Raw genomic sequence first — 13245 nt, 5'->3', positions numbered from 1 at the left:
ACTGTTTAATATTTCGCTCACAAATTCGGAGGAGTATGAGTCGATCCTTGGTTATATTAAGATAATGTTGGCCTCTTATATCCTTGAAGTTGCAAAAATGGATCAAGAGGTGGCTCACGTTATGAGGAAGAGACCTACAGTTAAGACTACTGGAAAGCATGGATATGTTAACAAAATGAAGCTGGGTCAAATTGAATCTACTAATCTTACTGTTATGTTCACGAGAGACTAAGGTGAAAGGTTTTTGTTCGCTATTGTTTATAAACACTTGTTCTCTACAGACTGCTTGGAGCATATTCTTGATATTATTCACCGGTGTAAGCAGAACAGAGAGTCAGACAAGAAGAATTTCACGGACATGCTTCGGTGGTATATCACTTTTCGTCAAACTCTACTGGCCATTATACCGAACGCGTTCAAGACTGTCAAGAAATCTTCTGTTGTCCAACCGAACTAAGCCCTCGCCTCAATTGATGCAAATGGGGAGATTGTTGAGTATTAGAGTTGCATCATTGGGCTTACTGTTTGGTTTATTTTGTATATCCGGTTTGGGCCTGTCCAACCTTGATTATTTTAGTATGGTTTAGTATTTAAAGTGCATGCATGCATCCTTAGAAATGTACGGTTTTGATAGTTATTCTCATTGATTGTACTGAAACCCTAGCTCGCCTCTACAGTGGAAGTTCTTTATCGAGCTGTATTGAGGTGTGACTACTTTGAATCATTAAGCAATATTTGATTCTACCTTGCGTTATTTTGTTTGCTTGTTTATCTATTAATTTGTTTTACTGATTAACCTGTTGAAGATCTAATCGATCTAAGAGTTTCTAAACTCATCACAACGTACTCCCCACAAAGAAGAAGAGCGGTGAAGAGAAAGAAATGAAGAAAGAGAAGCAAGGAAGCAAGAAAGAGATAAGGAGATACAAACAATATTAGCCTCGTCATTGTTTTAATTGGTCGTTACCCTATGTCCTCAACACCATGAACCACCACGGTCATGGCATACGAGGTGGTGTGCACAATCATGGTGGTGTTTCCATCTCACGGATATGTCTGTTATCAATCGGCCTTAAGGGAGCATATACATGGGAATAGTCAATTTATTATCCGATTAAATTGATTAAACATCATAAAATAAAATCATATAACGAGGAGCAAGGTTGTCAAATCGCGATCTTGATCGTAGGATCGTACGATCTTACAATCCTAGGTATGAAAAATGAGTCGGGTCGTATTTGAGGTAGGATCGTACAAGATCATAAGATCGTAGGATCGAGATCCGATCCGATCCTACCTTACCTCTCTTTTTTTTAAATGAAAAAAATTAATTACCATTTTATGTCTTTTTTCCTTTACCAATGTATCGTTTATCATTTGTGTTGTAAGTTGTGAGTAATGTTTTGAATTTTTTATATCTTTTAAATGGAAAACTGAATGTTTTAGATATTTTTCATGCTTTAAAATTATAAAATAAAATTATGTTATATTTTGTGGGATCTTAATATCCCGATCCTGATCTTGCAAATTCAAAAATAATCCTTTATAGGATCTCGATCTTGACAAACTTAACGAAGAGATTTACTATTTCGATGAGGAAAAGAAAAGAATAACTATAAAATTTCTTGCATTTTTGGTAAAGCTTACAACAATATCCTAAAGTGTTCATGGATCTAACTATGATCTTAGACCGGAGGGTATGGGAGGGGAGTTTCCCTCACTTTTTGTGGGCCATACTACCATTTCCCTCACTTTCCTTTCCCTCACCTAAAACCCAAGGAATTGGTGGAAAGGGCTTCCCTCATTATTTTTTTAAATAAAATTAATTGATGTTTATGATCTATAATTTTTAAATTAAAAATAACCAAAATATTTAATTAAAAAGAAAATGCATTTCATTAATTAAAATAAAAATTACAATAAACCTAAAATTAAAAAAACTAGAAAATTAATATATATATATATATATATATATATATATATATATATATATATATATATATATATATATATATATATATATATAGACACACACACACACACAAACAAAAAATCAAACAAACCAACAACAACCTACGGAAAATATTTTTTCAGAATTTTTTCTCTCGTCTTCATTACGAGTTCAAGAGCCGGTCCCGACAGATGTTCGATGTTTTCCATCAAAAACTTCATATCCTCCATTTCTTGTCTCTCCGCCCGCTCCTTCTTCATTGCTTCTTATTTTTCTTTGTCGAACGCCAAAATTCGGAGAAATTAAGAGTATATCGATCAAACGAAGCTGTTATTTTCCATATTTTGTCAAAGTCCAAGCTGAAATCTGATGCACCCGAAGAAGTCCCTTTTGCCTTCCTCTTTGCTTTGTCCCTACCCATCGGACAGACAATTTCTTCTAGCTCGTGTTCGTCGTCCTGATTTAAATCTACACCGACTCAAGCATCGGAGGAAGTTGTGTAACCATTAGAGCTCGTTTTCGTCCGCGTTGATTGTTGGACTCCAAAAATAAAATATTGCTAGTATTTTTTCCAACCAGGACATCGGACCAATAATTTCCAACAATCGTGCCACTTGAATGGTTTTCCGACTTCCTCAAGGTAAAATTTCAAAGCTTCTTGAAGTATTTCTTCGTCTCCTTGGCCACTTTTTCATTGGGTTTTTAGGTTATTGTACACCCCATTTATTTTTGAAACCCCCTTTGTTATTTCTCGAAACTTCGAATTCAGTTGGTGTTTCGTACGGTAGTTGTCACCTTTTCCTAGCTCCTCCCGAAACCGTTCTAAAATGCGAAACCAAAAATGATCTCTCGATTGTGCATTTCCTTGAATCGAATCCTCAGAAATGTCAGTCCAAGCTTTGACCAAAACTAGCTCTTCTTGTGGAAGCCATGATGTCGGCTTTTGTCTTCCCGGTTGTGTGACACCCTCGCACGCTTGTTTTTTCCCTTTATGTCTTTATGGGGGTGGTGTGAGTTGAGTTTCGGGAACCATCTCTTCTTCTTCCGAGTCATCCAACTCATCGACAAGTTAGCGTTGTTGTTGGGTTTGGGTTTGAGTTTCGGTTTGGGTTTGGGGTTGGGTTTGGTTTTGAGGTTGATTTGACGATTGTTGATCCGGAAAACAACAAAATTTGTATACATTTGCGACGTAACATTTGGAACTTGGATCGGGTAATATTGTCTAACATTTTGATACTGAAGTTGTAGGGATGATAAACTCTTTGTGATGATGAATCGATAGCAAAAATGTTTCGAGTAGGGATGTTTAAACTCGAACTATGACTTTTTTTCCTTCGATCGGCAGTTGAGGTTTGATTGTCGGGATTTTTTTTTTTTTTTTGAGAAAAAAATAGAGGGAATAGAGGTTTGTTTGAATGTTGATTGAAGGTAAATAGTTGAGTATTTATAGGTGTTTAAAAAGGTATTAAAAAAAAGGTTTAAATGCATATATCCGTTAGTAAAAAAATGATTTTTTTTTTACCGTTAAACAACGACTAAGTCAAAGAAAAAAATTATTCCAGCCAGTGATCAACGGAGAAAGAACGCGGGAGAGCCTCCCCTCACCGGTTCCCGCGCCACCTTATCCCGCACCGACAGTGCAGTGTTCCGTCGACGCGGGAAGCTACCCGCAGCCCTTCCCGCTTCCATTCCGTCCGGCCTTACAAAATAGATTTTGTAGGAGACGTCACATTGATTTTACTAATTTGAGAAATTAAATTGATTCTTATTTTTTATACCTATAAATGTTCCTGTCCAATAAGATTATAATAAGTGTTATCATTCAATATTTTTTTTAATTAACTCGTTAAGATTATATTAAGAATATATCAAATAAGATAAAATTGAATGGTGATTTGTTATAATTTTAGTGTGTAGGAATAATTATAGGCATAAAAAAAATATTACAAAACATTAGAGTAAGGATCAAAATTTAAAAAATAATTCATCTCAGGACCAAAAAATAAAAAAATAAAAAAAGAATAAAAAATTCTACACTCAACGACCAAAAAATTGTAGTTACTCTAACATTTATCGTCGGTGATAAGATAACCCGAGGGGAAATAGTTGTAATATTAGTAAACTTGAAGGATCGTTGATTTTTCGTTTACTCAATAGTCAAGTGGCGCAGTTTCGTCTTTCTTAGCACTTTCCTTCGATTGTCCTGTTCTGAGTGTCTTCTCTCTCTAATCAAACATTCCTACCAGATTCCATCAAAGGTATACGACCCCCAACTTCGATTACTAGGGTTTGTTCACTTTGTCTCTGAATCCAAACATGGCTCCAGCCATCGATGAAGGTGCTCATCTATCTCTTTAAGTCTCTGTGCGTGTGTGTTTGTTTTTTTTTTGTTAATTGCGTGTTTTATACTGCAGATTCTCGATTTTGTTATCGTATTTTTATTTAAAATGAGGTAGTTGAAGAATCCGGTGGTTGTAAGATGACGATCAACTAGATTAACACAAAAGTAGAAAATTAAGCTCAAGATCGATCTTGTTCTTGGTTTGATTTGGTTTTTAAGGTCATTTGTATATTTATAAAATCGATTTTAGTAAGTGATAACTCTTTTTACGATGATCAGTTGTCTTGCGAATTCCGGATTTTTCGATAATGAAGATAAAGCGATTTATCTAATTGACTGGAAAACTTTTTGTTTCAGTTTTGTGCATTTCTATCATGTTGTGTTAATCAGTGTTATTCTTCAATCGCATAGGAGACATAGAAAAAGGGCCGATGACTCCAATAAAGCATAATCAAACTATGAATATCCTCGGGGAGGCATCACCATCTCCGTCCCCGTCTTCCGCCACAGCACCAGCTCTGGTACTTTCAAATTCCGGTAAGCGGATGGATCAAGCCGGAAAGAAAAAGTACGTCAAGCAAGTGACAGGCAGACACAACGATACAGAGCTCCATCTAGCAGCCCAACGTGGGGATCTAGCAGCTGTGAAGCAGATCCTCGATGACATTGATTCCCAAATGGTGGGAACATTAAGCGGAGCTGATTTTGATGCAGAAGTTGCAGAGATTCGTGCATCAGTAGTGAACGAGGTGAATGAATTAGGAGAAACAGCACTATACACTGCTGCTGAAAAAGGTCATCTTGAAGTAGTAAAGGAGCTCTTGAAGTACTCAAATAAAGAAACCATCATGAGAAAAAGCCGATTGGAGTTTGACACGTTGCATATAGCTGCTAGTCAAGGACACGATGGTAAATTTCATAACTTTCTTCCATCATCAATTAGAAAAAAGGGTAATCCCTGTAAAGAAAACCTTCTTTCTTGTATATTTCAGCTGTAGTGAAACTACTACTTGACCATGACCCATCACTATGTCAAACAAGATCCCAAGGAAACGCAACCCCTCTGATAACTGCAGCCACAAGAGGACACACTGCTGTTGTTAAAGAGCTGCTGTCAAAAGATCCTAGCTTGTTGACTATTCCAAGATCAAATGGAAAGAACGCATTGCATTTAGCAGCTAGATCTGGACGTGTGGAGATTGTGGAAGCTTTACTCAAAGAGGAACCACTATTGGGCAGAAGGACTGATAAGAAAGGACAAACTGCATTGCATATGGCTGTGAAAGGAGTTAGTAGTGAAGTTGTGAAATTGCTATTGGAGGCTGATGCTGCTATTGTCATGTTGCCTGACAAGTATGGTTTTACTGCATTGCATGTAGCTACCAGAAAAAAGCGAGCTCAGGTATACTCCATCCTTTTTATAGGAAGTAAGAATTGTGACTAGACCTGACAATTCGACACACGAATACACAAATTCGTGTGTGACACGACACGAATACATTTGCGTATTCGTGTCGTGTCAAATTCGTGTCTAACACGAATACACGAATTGTCAGGTCTAATTGTGAGCCCCTTAGAGCGCTCACAATGGTCAACATTGACACGGGTTAACTAATTAATGACTTACTGTTATTAATAAGTTTAGTGCAATTTCTTTTGTCACAGATAGTAAACGAGTTGCTTAGCCTCCCTGACACAAGTGCAAACGTGAACGCACTAACGCGTGATCACAAAACCGCTTTGGACATAGCGGAAGGACTCCCGTTATCCGAAGATTCATCGGACATAATCGCGTGTCTCACTCGATGCGGTGCGGTCCGTGCCAACGAGCTCAACCAACCGCGGGATGAATTAAGAAACACCGTGACCCAAATCAAAAACGACGTCCACACGCAGCTTTTACAAACCAAAAAAACAAACAAAAACGTTCACGGAATTGCCAAAGAGCTTCGAAAGCTTCACCGCGAAGGAATCAACAACGCCACAAACTCTGTCACCGTGGTGGCGGTGCTCTTTGCCACCGTGGCATTCGCCGCCATTTTCACCGTCCCTGGCGGTGACAACAATGACGGGATGGCGGTGGTGGTCAACCGCGCTTCTTTTAAAATATTTTTCATATTCAACGCGATTGCTCTTTTCACTTCGTTGGCGGTGGTGGTGGTGCAGATTACGTTGGTGAGAGGTGAGACCAAGGCGGAGAGGCGGGTGGTGGAGGTTATTAATAAGCTTATGTGGTTGGCTTCTGTTTGCACTTCGGTGGCTTTCATGGCTTCTTCTTATATTGTGGTTGGCCGGAAATATGAATGGGCCGCTATTTTGATTACCGTGGTGGGTGGGGTTATAATGGCGGGGGTTCTTGGAACTATGACTTATTATGTGTTTAAATCCAAAAAGAACCGATTGAAGAGGAAAAAGGAGAAGATTGCTAAAAGTGGGTCTAACTCGTGGTTGCATTCTGAGTTTTCTAACTCGGAAGTTGATAGAATCTATGCCATATGAGGTGAAAAGAAAAAACATGGTTTAATGTTGTTTGTAGATAAAGTAAACAATCGACCCCGGAATTGTGAAGTCAGAATACTTCGTCGTTTCTGGTTTTCTTGGTCAACGGCCATGAAATGGTTTCAAAAAGATGGGGTAATTATAGGTAATTGTATTATGATTTGAGCTGTGGCTCATAAATTTCAAATCTTTAATGTATACTATTGCTACTCTTAATGCCTAGATTTGTTGTCTTTTGCATTAAAATTAAACGAAATTTTATGAGGCTGTAAATAAAAGTTTTTTTTTTTTAATTATAATTTACTAGTTTATTATCATCTATAAGGATAACATCGTTCAACTTACAAATTGAAATAAAATGGCATTGTCTGTCGCATAAGAACTAGTTATTAGGCCACCATGAAATGTTATATCTTATATATTAAATATTAATAATTAGTCAATTGAAAATAAACATAAACTAAAATAATATTTTTAAATATAAAATAGCAAAATAATATTAAATATTAAATTTATTTTACTTTGTTAAATATTTAAATAATAAGATGTTACAAAAACATGAATCACAAAACGAATATTCAATATTAATCGCCGTTTTCTTCGTCTCCAAATCGGTTCTGAATATATTCAATCAAATTTGTTTGCGGTTGATGATTTACGGATCTATTACTTATTTTTACATGACAATGAAAATACATGTCGTATGCTTATATATATATTTTAAATAAACAATGGTTACTAATATTTGTTAATCAAATAATAACTAACTTTAAAACTAAAATTAATATATTAAAATATAAGAGAAGACGAAATGAAAACGTGAATTAGGAAAATCAAATAACTAAAACTTCCATATATAATAATAGGTTAATATAATAAAAGGGTGATTAAATAAATTATACATTAAAATAGAAAACATTATTTAATATAAAATTGTAATTGCAAGTAGGACTGTTAACGAACTGAACGTTCGGCGAACCGTTCGTGAACTGTTCGGCGGAAAGTTCGTTTATGTTCGTTTATTTAATAAATGAACGAACATGAACAAAAATTATCGTTCGTTTAGTTAAATGAACGAACATGAACAATGGTCTCATTCGTTCATTTATGTTCGTGAACGTTCGTTTACGATGTTCATTTACGTTCGTTTATGTTCGTTCGTTTAACTTTATTTATATTCATCTATATTCAATTATTTTTTATTATATTGCTATATTATATGTTCGTTTATGTTCATATATGTTTCATTGTGTTTTTTTTTATCTTTGTTCGTTTATGTTTGTTCGTTTATATTCGTTTAGCATGTTCACGAACATGAACAAAGTAATTTATTAAACGAACGAACATGAACAAGAAAAATCTCGTTCGTTTATCTGTTCGTGTTCGTTTGTTGTTCGGCTAAATTAAACGAATGAACATGAACAAGACCTTGTTCGTGTTCGCTTGGTTCGTTTACAGCCCTAATTGCAAGCCTTGCAATATTTGAAAGGTGTTGATCTACATGGCGTGTAAATTGGAATAGACGGCATTGCTAAGTTGTTTTGAAAGCCCTTGATGTGAGAATGTATTGTTCTACAAAAGAACATAAACTTAAATTTTGGCGATTTGTTTGTTTCCTCTTTTGTCAATGGAAAAGTTTAATTCTCACAAGACATCCTTTGTTGGCTATGTAAAATTTTTTGCACGATACTGGTTATCTAATACACTAAAGTGGTGCCATACCGGATGCTGAGGTGGATCAACATCGTTGGGAATATCATGTCTCATAGATTGGTGCCGCTAGGGTGTCCCAGCCATGATGATATGTCTGCTGATGGTTGAACGGTTAATTTTTAAATATTTTTCTTCTTTTTTATATTCTATAAATATACTTTAAGCTCTCACGTTTTTACATAGAGATGTTATTCGGGCTAGGACCGAACCGATCCGAACCCAAATAAACCGAAAATCGAATAAGGGTAATTGTATGAACCGAAAACCGGACCGATTAATCAAATACGGGTTCGGTTCGGTTATTACCTAAATAACTTGTAATGATGATTAATGACCTAATATAACCGAAAAGAATTGAATAAACCATATTAAGATTCTATACCCCGAATAACATTTACAATATGATTATAAACATTGTATTTTTATGGCTTTTGTAGCTTATGATTCCATAACAAATCTTTTAAAGAAACAATTTAATTAATCAAAAATAATACAAAGTATACATAATTGTTTCAAATGTGCAAAAAAAAAGGTTAGAATTTATATAGTAAGAATGTAACATTAAACGCCCAAACTAAAATATAAGTTAAGCATTTACATAGCGTTTCTTGAGTTAGAGAACAATTTTCCAATGTTTTAAAACCCGGGTTTTTAGTTGACCCGGTGTGATGACCGGTTCACAGGTCAACCGGTTGAACCGTCGGGTCAACCCGGATTATGATCTTTCTCTATTTTTATATACTTTTACTTTCCCGCATAATGCATAAACATATAAACTAATAATTTGATGTCTACAAAGTTTAAACATTGAAAAACATTGAAGAAACCGCAAACGACTCATTGTTTTGACGTTCGCTACTTGTATCCAACTATCCAAACCCTATCAAAACGGGTCAATCCGGTTTTAACTGGTTCAACATAAGCGGTTGAACCGCGGTTTAGGGGAAACCCGGCCGGTTTGATCCGGTCCGTAATTTTACAAAAAACCGTTCTCAATTGACCTGCCTTCTACCCCGGGTCACGGTCCAACCGGTTGAACCGGCCGGGTCGAACCGGGTTTTAAAACATTGCAATTTTCCATGATTAGACAAAGTAAGAATTCGTGAATCCTTAAAGACAATAGGAAATGTCAATTTCTGAAAGTCTGAAACAAAAGGAAGAATCGACATAAGTGATTTCGATTTTGGCAATAATTGAGAAGATTTGTCAATTTTTAAACAAGGACGAGCGTATGTTTTTTTTTCTGTTGTGAGCGACGAGGACAAAAGTGTGAATCGTGATTTCGATTTCTATTAGTCAGAGAAGGGGGATAATGAATGCAGGGCATGGGTTCGAGTTCGACTTTGATCAGATTAGGGTTACTAGCAACTAACGAGGATAAGTAATCAAGATTAAAATTAGATGACTTTTCAATTGCAGATCAGGTATTTTGAAACAAAGAAGCTCTTATTTGGGTTACCCAGACCGAATAACCTGAAAACTAAATAAACATAATATAGATATCTAAGAATCGAATCAAATTGCTTATTTGTTCCTAATTTGGTTTGATTCAGGTTTTTGGGCCAAATTTTCATCCCTATTTTTACATACAACTACATTACTATCTATTTTAAAAAAAAATGTGAGAATTAAAAGAACGATTCATCTTTGTCATAATCACATGATGTTGGATTTTCTTTATCATAGCGAGTAACCGCAACCCAAATTTTGGTCAATGAGGCTAAAAGTTTGCTTATAAAAAAAAGATGCTTAAAACAAAGATTGTCAAAATTTACATGATTATATGACGGATAACTGCTTTACCGAGAATGTTATGACAAAACATCCAGACGATGACATGCAATAAGCAGACAATTATTCCTACGGTTACCTAATGATTTGTAAAAAGATGTTATTTTCAAGACTATTTTAGTATTAGGTTGAATGGTGTTGTGATGGTTTTATCTTCTAAAATTTTGGTGTCACACAAGCATTTATCTTTTTTACTAATTTTTACCTATGATAGATGTGCGATGATATTGTTGTCTATAAAATTATTTCCAAACAGCAACAATTTACTACAACACTTATGTATTTTTCTAATGCATAAAAATACAACATATTGATGTAGCTTCCCAATGCACAAAAGTTGTGTCCATCGATAAGAATATAGAGAAATAATGGTAACAATTTGCCAATAAAAATTACGGTTGAAAAATAAATTTGGTTGAGGAGGGTGTTTGCAGCCGGTAAAAGCTGTCATCTAAGCTTACCGATAGTATCTTTGCTACGACATCGTTAAGCCTTATATAATGTTTTGAAATAATATAACTAATATAAATCTTATATTTATAATTTATTTTTATTTAATAAGTAATAGCTTTAAAATTAATATTAGCTATTTTATTAAAAATTTATAAAATAAAAAATGAGTAAAACATAATTTTTGTATCTCATCAAACATTCAAAGTGTAGAATATATGAGATATTTACTCATATATTGATTTAATTTTAGCACCTCTTAAAACCATAAATTTAGTTATTATTTCAATCATAGAGTTTTCTAATATATTTCATTTATATGAGATTTCCTAAAGAATCATTCCATAAAAAGATTGTTTTTATATAAGTAAAGGGAAAAGTGAATATACCATTAAGGATATATAAGCTTAGGTACCCAAACTCATCATATTACATGGTTTTCTATCATATATATATATACATTGTAATTGTCTAATATTTTTATTATTCATTTTCTAACTTGATTTACTTCTAAGATATTTATAAATTTCACATTTATCTTTCTCTTACATAATTTTCATTTTCAACTATAATATATATAGCCTAGTAGGTGTTCGATAAAAATGTGATGTACGAGGAAGATAATAGTGAATTTTTGAACATATTGAAAGTATATCAAGTTAAGGGTTAAAGTTTAAGAACATTATAATGAATATATCAAACAAACTAATGTATTTTTGTGAGTTTGATACCTAAGCTTATATACCCTCAAGGGTATATTCACTTTTCCCATAAGTAAAACCCGTATATTACACAGGTTGATTAAAAAAATACGATATTAAAATGTAAACAATAAATATTTTTTAAAATAAAATTTTGAAATAATAAATGGAAAAATATATTAGTTGCAATTTCCTATCATAGTTATTATATTTAATATTTTACATATATAAGTATAAGTATTATGTGGCTTTTTTATTTAAAAATTAAATAAAAAAACATAAATTAAACGTGAATATTATTTATTTAAAAACTATTACAAAATAAAATGACAAATATCAAAACTTATTAAAAGGTTTTATTAGATAAATTTATTTTCATTTTTATTATTGTAGATTTCAAACACAATGGTTGCTATCTGGACCGTTCACAAAGTGGGTTTGCTTAGTATGTTTCTTTATGATTTATCTCATTATTAGAATTCAGATTTTTAATAATAACTTTTTGATATTTGCATTTAGAAGTTTCAGTGTTTTTATTTAATATTTTAATATTAAATAGTTAGTATTGAACAATCAATTCTAAATTAATAATAAAGAAGTTGAAGCTTGAGAAACAAAACATAATTACCTAATTTGCCTCATTGTTTAAAATTTTTGAGAGTTACCTTCAAAAGTAAATTGAAAATCGATCATTTTCACAAAGAATTGGGTTTGAATATTTTATCTCATAGATAGTTTATATAGTCCAAATATGTTAAATTCTTAAACAATTATCATATGATGTTCAAAATATGAACACAAACATCTCTTAGTTAAATTTAAAGTTATTTAAAAGAAAAATCAATGTTTTTTTTTTTTTTTTTTTTTTTTTTTTTTTTTTTTTTTTTCTAAATACGTCTTTTAATATATTTGCTCATTTCGTACTAATATTTTACATTTTCATTATAGTCTACAACTTGTCCACATTTTTTTAACACAAGATATTTTTGTATTTGTAAGTTTTATATATATATATATATATATATATATATATATATATATATATATATATATATATATATATATGGTTAATTTCAAATGAGAACACTAGTTTATATTACTATTCTACTATGAATTTAATATGTATAATATTATAGTAATTATAATATGAATATATTCAATTTTATATTATTATTCTACCATAATATATATATATATATATATATATATATATATATATATATATATATATATATGTTGTAATTTAGTAAATTCTAATGTGAATGTTAAATATACGATTGTTCATATATTAAGTGATGAATAATATCATAAAGTTGTACATACAAAATTTTAATGTGAATATTAATGTGTGATTGTTCGTATATTTGTTGATGAATAGTATCATATCGTTGTATATACAAAATTAATAGTAGAATAGTAACATAAAGTATTGTTCTCACATTAAATATTGTTCTCATTTGAACTTAACTCTCTCTCTCTCTCTCTCTCTCTCTGTATATATATATATATATATATATATATATATATATATATATATATATATATGTGTGTGTGTGTGTGTGTGTGTAAATTTAGCTCAAGTGAAATGTGACAAAATAATGAAAATCAATCAAAATATGTTCAAATTAAAGCAATTTCTACCATAATAAATAGGTAGATGTAAGACTCATGTACTACATGAGTTGATTAAAAAATTAAAATATCAAGGTGTAACCATTAAATACTTTTTAAAGTAAAGTTTTAAGATAAATATCAACGAAATGATGAATAAATAATAATTTAATCTATATACATAGAAA

At 32.5% G+C, this 13245-nt stretch overlaps 1 protein-coding gene across 1 annotated transcript; it reads left to right on the top strand.

Annotated features, from left to right (window-relative positions):
- Window positions 1–4126: 4126 nt before the first annotated feature.
- LOC145032848 (ankyrin repeat-containing protein ITN1-like) lies at window positions 4127–7084 on the top strand. Its single transcript, XM_078981805.1, has 4 exons — window positions 4127–4289; window positions 4704–5201; window positions 5285–5694; window positions 5958–7084. The coding sequence occupies exons 1-4, from the start codon at window positions 4268–4270 to the stop codon at window positions 6789–6791; spliced, it is 1764 nt and encodes a 587-aa protein (XP_078837931.1). The 5' UTR covers window positions 4127–4267; the 3' UTR covers window positions 6792–7084.
- Window positions 7085–13245: the final 6161 nt, after the last annotated feature.

This window comes from Lactuca saligna, chromosome 2 (assembly GCF_052625555.1).
Source record: "Lactuca saligna cultivar CGN05327 chromosome 2, ASM5262555v1, whole genome shotgun sequence".
Classification (NCBI taxonomy): domain Eukaryota; kingdom Viridiplantae; phylum Streptophyta; class Magnoliopsida; order Asterales; family Asteraceae; genus Lactuca; species Lactuca saligna.
This window is presented reverse-complemented; position numbering and strand designations above follow the sequence as displayed.

Bases quoted from the DNA above. Each gene is read 5' to 3' on its own strand.
- LOC145032848 (XM_078981805.1), top strand. From the start codon at position 4,268: ATGGCTCCAGCCATCGATGAAG. The intron at 4,290-4,703 runs GTGCTCATCTAT...TCAATCGCATAG, and splicing joins GGCTCCAGCCATCGATGAAG to GAGACATAGAAAAAGGGCCG. The intron at 5,695-5,957 runs GTATACTCCATC...CTTTTGTCACAG, and splicing joins CCAGAAAAAAGCGAGCTCAG to ATAGTAAACGAGTTGCTTAG.